Below are 16,986 nucleotides of genomic sequence, written 5' to 3'. Positions count from 1 at the left end.
AGCAATTCAACTTCCCTACAGATTATTTAAATTTGCTGTTTGTTAAATCCCTCCTTCCCCCCCCTCCTCCTTTTTGCAATCATGATTTCTGGAAATAATTTTCTTGGGATTGCAGAACGATCTCTAGCAGTTATAAGGTATTTCTCTAAAGCTTGAAAGTAATTCACAGCTGCTGAGGGTTGATAGTGCATAACAGCTCTGGCAGATACAGCAAAGGAGACATTCTCAAGATGCTGGTCAGAAGCATCGTTTAAAGTTGTGCCCTTTCGTTTTTTGAGTGTCATTTTATAAATCTCAGTGATGAGCTTGCCTTTTCCAGGGAGATTTTTGTTTTGCATTGTTATTTTTAGTCTTTTCTTTTAATCAAGAGTGAAAGTGGGGAAAGATCAAGAAGCAGAAAAAGTATCAGGCATTTTCAACTCTAAGGACACTGCATTACTATGTGACTAAAAGGCACTGAAGTTTTGGTTGAAGCCACTAGGGACTGTGACTGTCTATAGATCCTGCAATGATATTTGCACTGTATATAGAAGTTATGTAAGAGACCCAGGATTTGAGCAGGACTACTTCTGTGCCAAAATGATGCAGAGGGGAATTAGAGGGGTCTAGTAATTAATGCAGATGAGGGGTAAAATGTAAGAAGTTCAAAATATAAGAATGAAATGCAAGAAATTCAAAATGATGGCATAGACAGGCTTAGAGCCCCAAATCTCCAGGTGCTTTCATGGATGWCCCATCAAAAAGGGAGTTTACATTCTGCTTTAAGCCAAGAGAAACAAACTTGCAATTCTTCCAAATAAAGTTCAAAAATCCTCCTCTATAGAATAATGGCTTTGTGGTTGCATGATGAATGCAACATGATTCCCTATGAAATCTTGGGGGCTCAAGATAGACTGATTAGCAATGTCAGAGAACCCTCTGCCTGAATAACTGAGCCAGCTGTTTTTTGTGTTATCAACCAGTCAGGAGGATGGAAAAGGCACAGGGTGGAGAATGTTACCTATGTCAGGTTAATAGCGGTGAAGACAAGGCAATTTGAGTATTAAGTCAGTTTAAAAGCTCATGTTCAGTCCACAGAGGTTTTAAAAGTTTAGCTTAAGCTACTAAGCCAAGTTATTCTGTCTTCACTGCTATTTTTTGACTTCAGGTTATAGACAGATCTGTTTTTGTACATCTAACTGGAGCAGTTTAAGAAATTACCCCTTCTGCAGCCAAGACATTGTCACTGATTATGTGAATGCTTTTCATCCTCTTCAGGTCAAAGTAAAACAGATTTTTAAAAATGAAAAAACCTTGAAGTGCTCCAACTAAATCTCCAAAAGTTGTTCTTTACAATCCTTTGATTAAAGAGGTACCAACCACTGTGCATTATTTGTGAATCTGCCCAAATTGATTACATCTGCAATTTTTCTATGTTCATGTGTTAGCTGTTCCCTATCTTTCCAGTAGCACTGAGAAACTGAGTATTGTTACTGAGTGACCACAGATCTGTGGATATTCAACAGCCCATAAAGCCCCTTTATAGTACAATCAGGCTGTAATCCAGATTGAAATTTCATGTCTACTGTTTGTTTCTATAGTGGCCTGAACCTATCTCCTGTTTCCTTCAGCATTCTAAAGAAGATCGTCTCAGATTTTAAGTCTGTCTCTTGAATTCCCCTATTGCTTTTATTACGAACGTTGTATGCCATTTTTCTGGGAATTGAGTATAAAACACAGAAAGCCATTACAAAATTTGACAAGAAGTTGGAAATGAAGTTCTATCTTACTGGATTTTATGAAGCAAAATACAAAAATTGTTGATTTTATCAAAACCTGTTTTGTTACGTTTTCTGGTAAATAGTTGTTCTAGTGAAATTTTTTCTAATGAGGACATTCAGGGTATTTGGTCAGTGTTCATATTTAATCACTGAGATTCCCCTGAAAATTGGCAGTAATTGCTCTTCTCAATAAGAAAAATGAGAAGAGAATAATAACTGAACTACTACAAAGCAGGAGGTTTTTCTCAATGATGTTGCATTATAAACCACGAAGGGAAGATTATATTGCTGCTGCATGTATAAAAAATAATAATAATGCCTGGCATTTCAAAACAGTTGCATTTTTTACTCAAAGCAGGCTGCAGACTGAATAGATGATTTAAGTCATTGAGCCCTGAAATATGCATCTTGCACTGACATTAAATTATTCTGGCATTTATCCTTTGAAACCAAACAGTTTTGTCTATACCTGGTTCTAAAATCTTATTTGGTGATTTTTAAAAGGAATATGATGAGGAATGGGCTAAAAAAATCCAGAGCGAGAAATTTCGATGGCACAACTCTCAGTGGCTGGAAATGGTGGAGAGTCGGCAGATGGATGACAGCGAGCAGTATCTCTATGGGGATGATCGTATTGAGCCCTATATCCATGAAGGGGATATTCTGGAAAGACCTGACCTTTACTATAATGCGGGTAAGGCAGCATATATTAGTGTTTGGGACTGGGTTTGCTACCTCTGCTTGTACTTGGAACCAGAACTTGATCTGTGGGCATTGAAACAACCTGCTGACGTAAACTAGCAGGACAGTTGCCCGTCTGTGCTGGTGGGAGATTGTACTTGTTAGGATATTAATGAAGGATTGGGTACAGTATATCCATAACCTTATGGACTATCACAGGTCTCTAGAAATGTGAGCAGATCTACCTCAGAGAGCTAACTGAGCATGATTACCAGACTGAATAAAGCTAGCCCACACCTACCTCTTATGTCCATAGCTTGTTTGCTTGGCAAACACAGGCAGTTTCTCATCCCTGTTAACTTCACAGAGCAGTACAGCTGTGGGATTTCATGCTGAGTTCTGTTCTGCCTTATGTGTTGGTTCCATAATGGAATTTTTATAGCAGAGGGTGATGCAAGACCTTGGAAGATTCTCGTAAAACTTGTACCTTCTTTAGCAGATGGAATCATTCTGTGACTTTTTGTTAATCTGTGTTTAACATTTTGCAGTCATGTTATTGCTGTCAAGAATTTAATTTAAAAAATCAGAATAATTATAAAGAGTAGTAATGTTCTTATTTGAGATTTAACCCTAATGTATTTTCTAAGAGAAAAAGATGTTTCTCATGATCATTTTTTCTTACTCCTATTGGTAGCTCATAGTGACACAGTTCTGCACAGTTGAGGTTCTGGATGACCTCAAGTGGAATCTGCTCTCTTGATCGTTTGGTAAAGATTTTGTAATTGCTAAGAAAGTAAAAGTTGTCATACTGGATTTAGGCAGTGATATATCTAGTCCGGTATCCTCTCTCCAGTGGTCGTTCTTGCCAACTGTTTCAGAGGAAGGTTCAAGAAACCCTGCAGGAGACAATCATGAAATAATTTGCCCACAGGATAAATGTCTGCATAACCTTTAATAACTAGGTGTTGGCTTGTTCTCTCAAACTTGTGGTTTTATATCCTTTCCAAACTGGAGGATTGTGTGCACATACTTTTTTTTTTTTTTTTTAAATAGCTGATTTTGAGTCTGTTTGTTTTATTTTCCATATAAGTGTCCAGTCCTTCACTATGAAGCATGAGTCACAAAACTGACTCTGGATGAATTTGCCGGAGTAGTAATAAGCAAAACAAAGCCACTGAAATCCATAAACTTTATTGGTAATTACTAGGAGAAAATAAACATGYAAGCTCTCAGTAGCATTTCTAAAATTATTCTCAAAATATATCAGAAATTAAGGATTCTTATTCGTGTACTTAGTTACGTATGTCACCCATATCAGCATGCTTTCGTAGCGGTAGATATTTTTCCCTTTTGAATCCTCTAGCTTTATCTTACTCTACTAGGCCTACAAGGTTAGTAGTGTGAGCCAAGCATAGTTCAGTACCAGGGTCTCTTGTTATATCAAGTCTCTTTTGGACTTCCACAGCTAAAGATGTGAAAGCATGTCTGCTGTAATCTCCAGTTTCCAGGTCTTAATAATAAACTCTTGCTTATTTGACTGGGCTGTTTCTTTTCCCAGTGGTGTGAGCTAGAGAGGGAGTGTCACCAGTAACATTGAATTTCCTGGCTTTTAATCATTTATGTTACAGGCTTAATGTTATTTGAACAAAGATTTTTGTGTTGGAATTGATATTTGACCAGGGAAGGAGAGGCAGTTTTCCAATGATATGTTCTGCAGATGTTTGAAAAGTGCTTTTGTTTTTGGAGGTATAAGAGTAAGTGATTATATTCAAAATACAGATTCACTTTTCAGGTTCCTTCCGTCAAGTGCCAGTAATGATGTGCTTTTGAACTCCGACAGATTTATATTTTTGAAATGTAGCCAGAGGGGACACGCTATTTTTTTGACAAGGCTATGGATTATTATACCAATTGGAGCAGGCATTTGGATTTCTGAAGGACAAAGCCTGATATAGTCAAAAATACCAAAAATGCAAAATTTTGTCCAGTCAGAAATTAAATGTTTGTATTTCAGTGTGATCATTTTACAGATGATCTGCACTGATAGCTGATGTACAGTACAAATCTCTACTCAGCCCTAACAGTTCTGGAGTTCATTGATGACCACATGAGTTCCTATTGCCCTAATATACCAACATCTCCTTTGCAGAATAATTTAAACCTACATCAAAAACTTGGTAGAATGTCTGAAGTTACGTTCATGAGCTCAGTGTCTCCTTTGCTTTGAAAATACATAACCCTAATTTATGTTGAAATGTACATAACAACAGATGTCCTTTAACTGTAATCATATTATATGCAGCTGATGTTATCCATGTGCTTTCAGTTTCCTATAAATTCATGTGAGCCATAACTCTGACTGTTATGGTTTGAATGTTAGCACTCTTGATTGAAGACACTTTAAGTAGCCATAGCTCTAGCCTTGGAGTTAGAATGTAATGCTTTCTTTATTAATAGAAAGATATTTAGATGATGTTTTTAAGTGTCACTACTTTCAAATAAATTCTAAGCAAACCTAACTGTTTAAAATACATTGGTACTTAATTTGATCAATCTGAAATACAGGATATAGAAATGCTGATGTTCCACCTTGTTTCTTTTTTTTTTGTGTGTGTGTGTGTGTGTGTGTGTATCTGTAAAATACAGGATAGGCGAAGAAATAGGAAAATGTGGCACAAGTGTGAATAAGAGCCATTTCAGCTCTCCTCCCCACTCTATGGTTATTCTGCATCCCTATGATAACACATAGCACGTGTGTCTATCTGAGCATGCTGAAAGACAATAATATAGATTGTGCCAGAGTAGTTGCTCATAAAGTGATGCTCTTTCACATACTGTGTACACATGTATGCAATTAGAATATAGCCATATACAGCTATCTTACACTGCTAAAATGTAGTCTGATCATGGCTAGCATTTTTCATTTACAGTCTGTTGCGTTATGTTCAGTCACTTTCCCATGAGATATTATCTTCTAAATGAATCTCTGTAGCACCTCATCAAATGTCCGTCAAGAAATCTAGATGTGTCAGTTCTATTCCTTTTATCATTTGTCACTATATTATCTTCAAAAAGCATCAGGTAAATTCATAAAGCACAGGGAGATTTGTTTGAATGCTTGACTCGTCATCTTTAAGCCCCTGTGTCTGTAAGTAACTTTCCACTGCTTCCTGCACAGGCAGTTTTAGTAGTTTTTAAACCACAGAGGTTAAGCTAAGTGGCCTGTGATTCCCTGGATCTTATCTCTTTTTCTTTAAAGTGGAATGGCATTTGTTACTTCCTAGTCATTAGGAATCTTTCTCTATCCTCTGCTAAACTATTAAAGTATTAGTCAGCGTGTATCAATTTCTGCCATTTTATTTTTTTATTATTTTTTTTATTTGTGCTTTCTACATGGCAAGCCTGGGTTCATTTTCATAGAGTAATGGAGACAAACTGAAGTAGAGTCTGTTTTAATGAAATAGCTCATTTTATCTAATTAGAGCCTAATACTAATTAGCAGGTAAAAACTATGCCCTTAATATTAACAGGAAATGTGTTGGGAACGAGAACAGAGAAGAGTTAAGCTGGATTTTCATTCAGTGAGGGTCAGTTCACTGACTTGACTTCAGAGACGCTCTGAATTTACACTGATGTAACTGAGGGAAGGTGTTAACCCCCTGATTTCCTGCTCATCCTTATAAAGCAAACAGGAGCTGTGAAGTCTTTAAGGAATACTGCTAGCTTTATGAATGTTTGCATCTTCCTATTGCTTGTGTTTTTTATATAAAAGAAAATTTGAAAAATTGTAATCCTGGTATGCATTAGGAAGAGTGTTGCCAGCAGGTTGAGGGATGTGATCGTTCCCCTCTGCTCAGCACTGGTGAGGCCACATCTGGAGTACTAGGGCATCTGGGCTCCCTAGTACAAGACAGACATGGATTTACTGGAGTGAGTCCAGCAAAGGACCACAAAAATGATTAAGGGACTAGAGCATCTCTCATATGAGGAAAGGTTGAGAGAGCTGGAACTGTTTAACCTGGAGGAGAGGAACCTTGGGGGGACTTTGTCAGTGTGCATGATGGGACAATGTAAAGAAGATAGAGCCAGACTCTTCTCACTGGTGGCCAGTGACAGGACAAGAGGTAATGGACACAAACTGAAACACGGGAAATTCTGTCTGAACACAAGAAAACACTTTTTTTATTGAGGGTGTCTGAACACTGGTGCAGGTTGCGTGGAGAAGTTGTGGAGCCTCCTTGGAGATGCTCAAAACCCAACTGGATGTGGTCATGGACACTGTGCTCTAGGTAACCCTGCTTGAGCAGGGGACTTGGACCAGATGATCCAAACAGGTCCCTTCGAACCTCAACTATTCTGTGATATGAAGGAGATGAAAGAAATGGTTTTGAAGCTGCTTTCCTGTTTTATTTAACTCATTTTAAAAGATACAGCAGTGAAAAGCTGAAGCGTTAAAACCTTTGTTCGCTCTTCTACTTTTACTCTGCTAGCCTAGATTCATGTTTGACCTTTGTCATTACTTTTTCTCTGGGTCTACTTTTGTGATGGGGCAGACAAGATAGGTATTGATAAAACCCCACCAAGCCTGAGAATGAAGATGAGAATAGTAGTTCTGAGTTGCAACTTTTCTTGGGGCAGTAGGCTAACTACTTCGAGTCCCAGAAAGTTTTCTGTTGTAATTGAAGCTGCTTTTTTTTTTCTTGTAATTTCTCCCAGAAGTGTTGCAGATCGCTAATGAATTTCTAAGACAAAACACAATTGTTGCCTACTTGCCCCCAAATCATGCTCCTTCACACAGTCCCTGTATCTTTCTTGTCTTTATAGATGGTTTAATAGCCCCTGATGGAGCAGTGAGTCCAGATTTCTTCAGTGATTATCATCTTCAGAATGGAGATCTCGTTGGGCAACATCCCTTCTCCAGCAGGTAAATTACTGTTTGAAAGGGGTGTAAATAATCAGAAAATGACTAATTTAGGTTTATTTATAGGACTTCGTTTGTGGTGTTCAGCTGTGTTTGCCCCCTATAACTTTAAGTAGGGTTATGTTCTAAATGCACAGTAGAGGAAATGATTTACACTGGAAAAGCAGTTTTATGGAAATCATATGTAAAAGAATTAATCATTTTTCATCACGTTAGAAAACCTACTCTTTCTTTTGAATTACACATTTCTTTTAGCACATTAACATGCATGTTGTAATTCACGTCGGCTTTCTAAAAGCTGTAAAACAGTAAAAACTAGAACACAGCTAAGTACATGTTACGACAATTATTCAAATATTATTCAGGCATCATTGTTGGGAAATGTCTAAATAGATGCTTGAGATGCTGATTATCTAGGAGAATTTTATTTTTAGTGTTCTTAAGTTGTTAAAAATAAGTTTTGCAGCTGCCAAAACTTTCTGGACTTTTTTTCCCTTCAGACTAAATTCTCCCAGGATAATTTTCAGTTTGATTACCAATGGCATTTACTTTGATAATTTGCTAGATGAGCAAAAGATGTCTCTGTTATGGCCTGACTTTTAGGAAATGTCTCTCTGAATTGCCCCTCTGGTCTATGACCTTGCCTTCTCTAAATGTTAGTAAGCTGTTCCAGTTTAGATTTCTGAGTAGGTTTCTCCCACCAGTTTGAAATAGAACAGTCTCATTTCAGAGAAGAGGGTCCTTTTCTTTCCTTTCTATGCAGTTTGGGAAATGCCTTTTGTAGAGCATGAACTACACGCACTAAATAGGAGGAAGTGTTTCAACACTTCATGATGAATGTACAGAATTCACCTTAACAGGATGTTACCTGGATATGCACAGCACTATTATTGAAGTATTGAAAGTAATAGCATTATTTTCACTGCTGGCAACTTTATTCACCATTCATAAAATATGAGTAACTCACAGTATGTACAGCTGAAGGGGAAAAAAAAWTTTCTTCTTCACCATGACTCCTTGTAGTTAAGGGGCAGTGGAAGGTGATCCTGGTTTCTTTGTTCTACCTGTAATGCACCAAAAAGATGAATATTAGGCAGAGGTGGAATGATGGCAACATTTGTAAGAACAAATGAAAATAACTAAAATCCTCAAAAAAGTAGGACTGAAAGATGAATCTCCTTGAGAAAGGGAGATTTTTGTTTATGCTTAGTAAGGATCAAGTTTGAATCAGTGTGTGTAACCCTTTGCCTGAAGTTTGTATTTGGGAAAGGAACACTGACGCAGAAAGTCCAAGAAGATGTGCTTGCCAGGTGATTTTTTTGCTAAATATACAGTGTTAGTGACTTTATGAAGAGAATAATTAATCAATGTTTTTAACGAAAGCCTTTGTGAAAGATTGGCCAACACCATGTCTTCTGATTATTTCCAAATATGCAGCTTCCCCTTCAAAACATGCTGAGGGAAGTATGCTCAGAGAAGCTGAGGGAAGTATGAGCTATATGTTACTCTAGAAGTCTTAGTATTACAGTTCACCATCTTGAACTTCGAAATAGAAACAAATTGCAAGAGTTACCAGGTTTCTATATTAACCAGGATCTTATGGGAACTGTATATGGGTAGGTGATCCCCACAGCTTTTGTGCCCCTTTGCTGAGGCAGAAGAGAGTGTAGGGGAAACTTTGCAGACTCCTCTGTTTCCAGGAAACTAAAGATAGACCCAGTCAAGATCCTCCTGGTTTGCCAGCAATCTTTCAGCTGGAGAAAGATCTTGTGTCCTTGGGTAGAAGTTAAAGTAGATTACTGAACCTCAAATTTCAAGCTTTTGTCAATGATCTATGTTTGTAAGCTGCTTTTTAATCTGATCTTCCAGCTAAAATAAGTGGTAAAATAAATTTGGTGGATCGTTTGTTAAAATAAATATTTGTAGAATTTCTTCGTAATGTCTCAAGGCATTTTAGAGGCCAACCTCAATAAACAGGACAGACAAAAACTGCAATTTGGTAAACTACAGACTTGGTAATTGCCCATTGTTGAAAGCCACTGTAAATATTAAAATTTCTCATTAGAACTTCATTTTCTAGGAAAGCTTTTTTCAATATGATCGCTCCATGGAATTATCTGCAGTCCAGACATACAATCTAATTGGAAACAGGGTGGACTGCTGCAAATTGTTCTGTCCTATTTGTAGTGTAGCGGGACTGGATTGTTTGATAGAATAGATACTGGCAGTCGGATGGCGAATCCCAGTTTTCAGATGTGTGTCATTATCGTTTTGAACTTCTTGGCGCCAGAAGCCAGGATTTCCTGATGCTTAGAGCTAATGTAAAATGCATTAGTGCTCCAAGGCATGAGCCATGGAATTGCCAGTCCCATGAGTTTGAAGAGTCAAACCCTCCCTTTTCCCAAATTTGAATTGGTATTAGAAGGTAAAACCATACGTGCTAGAGAGCCTAATTAAAAATAATAGCAGCAAGTCAAGACTCTTTTTATGTGTTATATAGTGTACATTTCATCCRTACCAAAACATAATTCTAGGGTATTTTTATGCTTACATTTTAAAGCTAACAAGAACCTTATGTCAGGGATTTATTTTTAACCAGTTCCAGCTTCTAATAAATCAAGATTCTTGTTATGAAAATGGTTCATTTTTCTATTATTAATATTTGGATATGTTTTCAGAAACTTTTTAAAATTGAGTTATGATTTGTACAGACAACTAGTTAATTAGTTAATAGTGACTTTTTTCTGTGTGTTCAAAGAGGGATGGTCTAATACTGAGTAGCTGCATATTTCTTGGTCTTTTCATTTGTTACACTTCTGTGTTTTTATCTGTCATACTTCTGTTTGTTGTGCCTGTGTCTTCTGTTCTTGGTCTTCTGTATTAAGCTTTATTGTTCTGTAATAGGAACAGTTGTTTGCTTAGCAGTGGGGTGAATTGGGAAGGAGTCTGTTCTGTCATTTAGACTACCCTGTGGTTTGAAGTAGGTGACAACCATAATTTGACTTTTTCCACTCAGCTTTGAAGAATCTAATCCTTTCTTCTCCTTTCTGCAGCCCTATAAGGAAGTCTTAGGATGTGTCAGCTGTTCAATTTCTGAGATTATTATTTCTTATCCTGGCAGTGTGCTCAGACTGAATCAGGACAAAAAGATTAAGCCCTTGCCTCCAGGACAGTCTATATAAATCTTGCAAGTAGGACAGAAAGACTCACTTTTTTAGTGCCTCTATGTCACTGAGAACCTCAGCTGATGTTGAACTGGTGTTGGTGTCCCCACTGCATTTATAAAGGGAGGCACTACCAGGGATTACCTTGTACCAGGAAAGTCAGCCCAGACCAGCTGCCGTATGTCGGATTGTTGTTCCAGTTACACTGCATGGAACAGGCAATGAAAAAAAGAAGTGTTTCCTTGCTTGTAGTGTGCTTCTAGTAGAGGTCCAAGGTGGCCTCTACTTATGCAGTTCAACCCAATTACATTCAGGAAAACTCAGGGGAATCAGAGTTGCAGCTGCACCCAGAGGTGTGATCAGCAAAGTCAGCGTGTTCCCTGCAGCAGTGGGGAAACCACTGTCTCCTGTGGAGTCCTTGCCCCAGGGGACAGCAGACCCACATATGCAGACCTGCTATACATTCCTACTCAGGTAGGGAAGTCTTTTTTAGTGGTAGTATTTTTTTTTTTTTATTTATTTATAAGTTGAGATATTTATATGTATGTGCATAGACTCTCTGGGTTGGCATATAATTTCTTCCCATAGCCTTTTTTTTTTTAACAGGGAAACACCAAGAAATAGTAAAACCTGTAAGAATATCCACAGATCTGTTGAAATAGGTGATTAGGTTGATTGAGAATACTATCCTGTATGATCAGCTCCTGCATCAAAATGTGTGGAACAGCTTTGAAGATAATTTTAGAARTATCTAGGCCTAAAATTAGAATGCTGTCTTGACTGTACCTGTGTTTGAGTGCTATTCTGGCCGTATCCTGAAGTGAGCAGGGATAATTGTCCATGCCAGTATTTGTCAGCATAAAGGAGAAGTGGCTTGCMAGAGAAGACCTGGAAAGATGGCATTTTTGTGTTATTACCACCCTTTGGAAACAGAAATACATTTTAGGTAATCTAGTTCGTGAGTTTGGCAGCTTCAGATGAAAGCTCTTATCTTTTATTTCTGAACTCCATTTCATAATAGAATTGTGTTGTTGTGTATGATGTGTATAAATAGAGTTATTCTAGAATACATAGTATACAGAAGTCTGATAAAATACATAAACAGCATCTCTTATCTTCCTCAAACATTTGGAGCAGAATGCCAACAGATCCTAAGGTATGTTTTCCATTCAGCTGAAAATGTGACTGAGGAGGTTGTTTTGACAGCTTGTATCCAGATTTTTCATTGGCTAAGAAAAAACTTTTGTGATTACATTACCAGCTTTGAATCATCATACTGTCATTCAGAAGCATATGGGCATTCGACATAGATTTTAAACTTTCATCTGTTATTAAAATCTCTTCAGGGTTCCTGGTTCTGATAGGTCTTAATATAGAGTGAAAGTTTTATGATTGTAGCAAACAAAAAATCCCTCATCTTTGGCTAATGTGGTGACAACTTAGTGTCTGAGCTGCAAGGGAGAAAAAAAAAAGCTTTCAAGCATCTTTGGTCACTTATCAGATTTTAATGACCTTATAGAGATTAATTGTTTTCATAGGACACAGGCAGAATAGTGATGACCAAATATCTCATAGTAGAGATTTCCACAGGACTTATCTTTCCATTTGGGAAAGAGACCACTTTTTAACCTCTTCCAGCTCTACCTAGATAATGCCACAAACTTTAAGTGGAAAAGCCAATTTGTTGTAAATATCTTCATCAGAGTTCTCAAATTCTCTTTATGTGTAGCTTTAGAAAGATGTATAGTTAGGAATGCTGGAGCCAACCCAAACTCATTTTTTTCTTGCAGAGGACGTTTTCTCCAGTACATAGTCATTTAACTCCATTRTAAAATTTAGCAGAACTGCCATTGCACAATCTTTGTTTTCACTGAGACAAGGAGTTTCTCTGTTTGCTATTCTCAGTGTATGTACTCACATATCCTTTCAACAGAAACCTGACTGAAGCTTCTTCCCAGGAAGCAGTGAGGTTTGGCATGTCAAACAAAACCAGTTTTATGGGGTGACTGTCTGTCTCTGTCCCTGATTGAACATCTTTGCTCTTGTCAGGACTTACAGTGTAAATCTGTAGCTGCATTTTTTCTTTTTGCCATGGCAGTTCTTTGTGATATTTTGTGAACTAAGTGTCTGGAACCAGGACCTTGTGGCTTTGCACTGATTTCAGTTAAACTGTGTCTGTTTTGGGGAGGCATGGGCATACGTGAGCTAATTTCAGTCTTGAGTTGAGGGAAACTGGTGTGGGCTTCAGTGATTGACTACATAGCGAGAGATCCTGGTAGGAGCACGCAGGGAAGACTGTGTTGCTGTGACTTCAGTTACCTATAGCTGAGCTACCTGCTTAACGTCTACAATATGCTAGAATCGCACACTGAATGGCAAGAGTTTCCATACCTTTAGCTTATACCATACATAAGCATTTATAACTGTCTCCCATATAGATCTTCGATTAGATTTACCCRAAGCAGTTACATAGGTTTGTTTGGTTTTGTTTTTTACTGAAGCACTGAAACTGGGGCTTCATCACTAAGAAGGTACTCTCCTTTAGTCTGTAAGAYCTACAGGATCTGTTTCTGTTATAAAGAACCCTCTCTCTAAGGACTGGAGGAGTTGGGGACCCTGCTATGGAATATTTCTCATCTGCACTTTTATCTTTCTTTTGAAACATCAGTTTTCAATCACCTGCATGGTTTATTCAGAAGTTTGGACTTCCACCCTTTCAGCAGCCGACTGCCATGTTGCAGGTTATCTCTGAAAGTGAAAACTAATGCCTTAGTTATATGTAGATGGTAAAAGTAAGCTGCCACAGACAAATGTTTGCAGGCATTAGCAGCAGAAGAAACTGCCTGTTTCATAGGCCCTGGAAAGATTAGCTTAGATAAGCAAACACATGTTCTGATGTGGAGTCTAAGCCAGAGCAGAGATGAATGTATCCACATTTTACTTTTTCTATCATTTAAACACAGCCAGTAATGCTTACCTGCTTTACAGGTGGGACTCAGAGATGAACATATAATATATTTTAAATAGTTTAATTAATGGAAAGAAAAACTAATAGAGTGCAAATTATTATTAAAATATGAGTTTACTTTCAAACATTTACTATAGTGATGTTTATTACAGTTCTGTATATTAGTTTTTTCTTTTCCAGGCTTAAACTTCATAAAAAAACAACACTTTTTTTTCCTGTGCAGTATATTCAGCAGGGTTATACTCGACTTCTACCATTTGGACACTATTTAATTTGCATCTCCCAGGGGAATTGAATTAGGTTTTATTAGTAAATTGGGCCTATAACCTTGTAGGCAGGTTTTATTAGTTTATCACACATCAGTATTAGCAAATTGTAAATCCCACTGAAACGAATTTGAAAAGGCCTTAAAGAGAGGCTCAGAACCAGTGAAGTTTCTGGGKTTTTTTTGTTGCTTTCTGTCCCACAGAAATGCTGTTAGTGGTAGCATAGTCAAATCTTTCTTATCATATTCTGTTATCCTAACTGCCTACATGTTTAATTTTAACAAAATTAAAGTGAGTATGGTCAGGAAGTTTTCACTGTGTTTCTAACTCAGCTCTGTATTGGCTTGACAAAATGGACAGAGATAAAATGCACTTCCTATTTGGACAATACAGCACTTACTATTCATGTGCAGCAGATAAGTATTTTAGCCATTTCTTTTTATTTATTACATAGTATCTGTTCAGCTGTTACATACAAAGAGCACAAAGATCTTAGATGTAAAAAGAAGTAAGGAAGGGAAAATTGCTGTCTTTTGGAGGTTTTGATCATGACAAGGAACAAGCTAAATCCAAAGACTTCGTTTGATTTCTGCAGATCCTGGATCATGACCTAAATGACAAAATTCAGTGTGTTTCTTTATTTCCCTTATGTGCTTACATTCAGGAGATATGCATCTGAGAGCTTCATCGCTTTTGAACACTGGCCTGATTTTTTTTCGTGTAGAGTTTATAATAATTTTCTTCTGCACCAGCACTAAGCTGCAGTTCTCTCTTTCCCTACCCTGGTGTTTTAAGCAGTGGTCATATTCCCTGGTAGTTGTCATTTTAAGAGTTATTTCATACTGTGTTCTCAAAAGACATGTTTATGTCATTAAATACTGCACACCAATCATTATAATTCTTTAGGTCTCACTAATATGCATTGGACCAAATTACGCAGTGATAATACGGACAGCTGTTGGAGTCTTTTGAAGACCAGAGGTCCAATTCGTTAATGGGAAGAAGGTTCTTCTGTATGTCCTATGCATATCAATGGGATTTTCCCAGGGTTTGGGGTCTGTTGCATACTGCACTGTCGAATAATTTGAATCTCAGCACTACCTGTAGTTTGGGAATATCCAAATGTGGATAATATTTTTCATATAAGCTGTCCTCTGTACAGCAGGTTTTTTGTATGTTTGGGTGCTTATTTATTATTGCTCTAGTCTTAGACTTTACTAGGAAGACTTTTCAAACAGCTCTGCTGGTATCTCCCAACACGCAGCTGGTGTCTGCAGTGCGCACAGAGTCCTCGCCTCAAAGAGCTGATAGTCAAGACAGAGGCAGGATACCAAAGGCAAGAGAAGTTACTCATCCGAAGTCAGGCACCAGAGCCCCAAGCAGAGCAGTGCTGTCCTGACTGCTCTCTCAGTGCCAAGGTGTGTGGTCCAAAATCATGAAGGATCATGTTGCACAAGTTTCATTTACTGTAAGGTTGTTTAATTGCTCTGAACAATTACACTAGTATGCTAATAGGTGAAATAGAGTGGTTGGGAATATTTTAAAGGTGTATTTTTTTTTAGCAAGATTCAAATGCCATTTGGGAAGAGAGTTAGCATTGAGTTTTTAATGCACTTCAGCTCTTTCAGAATATAGAGTATTGAAGCCTTTTTACTTGCAGTCATTTCTCTTACATCTTTCAGTTGCTTTTTATTTTACTATATTCCACCTGCAGTTGGCCTAGCTTAATCGACATGGTTTAGGTGGCTACAAAGAATTTTAAAAGAATACCAAAATGTTGTAACAGTTAGCTCAAGTCCTTTGGAATGTCCTACCAAAAAAGCCCCCAAACTTGAGTCTGTCTCTTTTGAAATGTAACATTAATTAATTCCCACGTTCTGTCTGCTGCTCTTAGTCCCTCCAGATGTGCTACTAGGAATAGGCTGGCTCCCCAGTTACAAGCCATCTGGGCTCTGTAAACTGATTTGCACTTATATTAAACAATAAGTGAACAGAATGCGGAAGAGTTATTAAAGCAAATGTACATTGCTTATAAATCTCAAAGTAAAATATTAAAATGCAGTAAATGGGAATGGAATGTGCAAATGAAGACCTGCCTGTTTTTAATGAGTTTAGCTGTGACCTTCTCGATTTCAACTGAAAGAAAAGAATTTTATTTTTCTCTTAAAAAAGAAAAAAAAGAAAAAGAAACTATAAAACTGCTTACAGAAGTATCTGAGACAAAAACAAGGAAATATAATGTTCTAAACTTGACTGGTCCAAACCACTCAAGCTGCTGTGACAGCTCATAAAACTGAGAGTAGTTTTTAACTGGACTCTGTTTTACATTGCCAGAGTGAATTTTCCTTGCAGGAAGTAGCCAGAAGGTTTATTTAGTTTCCAGACTGCTGCTTTGATCTTTCCATTCTGTCACTTCTCAGGTTACATAGCCCTTTTTCACTGCAGTAAATCTGCAACAGTTAATGAGAATAAAATTTCCTCCTTCTCACTGATCGCATGCTGTTAAATGCCAAACCACAGCCAGCAGCATATTTGCAGAATTCAGCTGCACTGTACAAAAACAGCACAATCAGTTTAATCTTGTTGTTTTTGTAATTCATTTTATTGAGCTTTCCTTTTTCAAGTGACTTATTTTATCAAGACAAGTGGTTGTGAGGCCAGACCTGGGAGAAAGATTTAAAACTGTAATAAACTGAAGRGTGTTTTGTACGCTATGTGTAAGCGTGCTCACAGGATTCAAAATTAAACCTACAATGAGTAGTTTTTAAAAAGTCCGGTATTTCAGTGGGATATTTCTTAAGGCTATTATCTGAACCGAACATGTGCTGTAAACTAGTCCCAAATATAAAAATTAATTTAACAGGTCAAATTAATTTGTTTTGCCAACTAGTTGGAATTGTACTGATTTTAAAATTGACTCTCAATTTCTGTGTTTACCAGTCATTCAAATGTGATGTTGAGCCTCTGTTTTTCCTTCCTTCTGGAAAAAACAGGATTTTTTAAAAAAATATGAAATTAAAAAAAATAATAAGTTTAGGGAGTTTATTTGCCTTCTGGGTCTTGAGCTTTTAAAGTCCCCCCCTGCAAAGGTTCCCTGCCCAACCTTTGGCCTGGAAACATTTTATTTTTCTTTCATTTAATTAAAGTTGAAGGTTTTGCTTAATAATACTATTCATAGATATGGATCTCCAAGAAAATGGTTGATGACTGTATTTTTGTCTGGCTT

General features: G+C 37.4%; 1 protein-coding gene across 2 annotated transcripts in view; it reads left to right on the top strand.

Moving 5' to 3' along the window:
* The window catches only part of KIFAP3 (kinesin associated protein 3), a 71,242-nt gene that overhangs the window by 44,079 nt on the left and 10,177 nt on the right, over positions 1-16,986 (top strand). For both annotated transcript variants that reach the window (XM_085300221.1, XM_085300220.1), the window contains 2 exons: positions 2,265-2,454; positions 7,266-7,365. In XM_085300221.1, the coding sequence (XP_085156347.1) occupies positions 2,265-2,454; positions 7,266-7,365 (290 nt within the window). The remainder of the gene's footprint in view (positions 1-2,264; positions 2,455-7,265; positions 7,366-16,986) is intronic.

Source organism: Rhea americana, unplaced genomic scaffold (assembly GCF_003343005.1).
Source record: "Rhea americana isolate MKP2758 unplaced genomic scaffold, rheAme1 scaffold_162, whole genome shotgun sequence".
In the NCBI taxonomy this organism is placed as follows: Eukaryota; Metazoa; Chordata; class Aves; order Rheiformes; family Rheidae; genus Rhea; species Rhea americana.
This window is presented reverse-complemented; position numbering and strand designations above follow the sequence as displayed.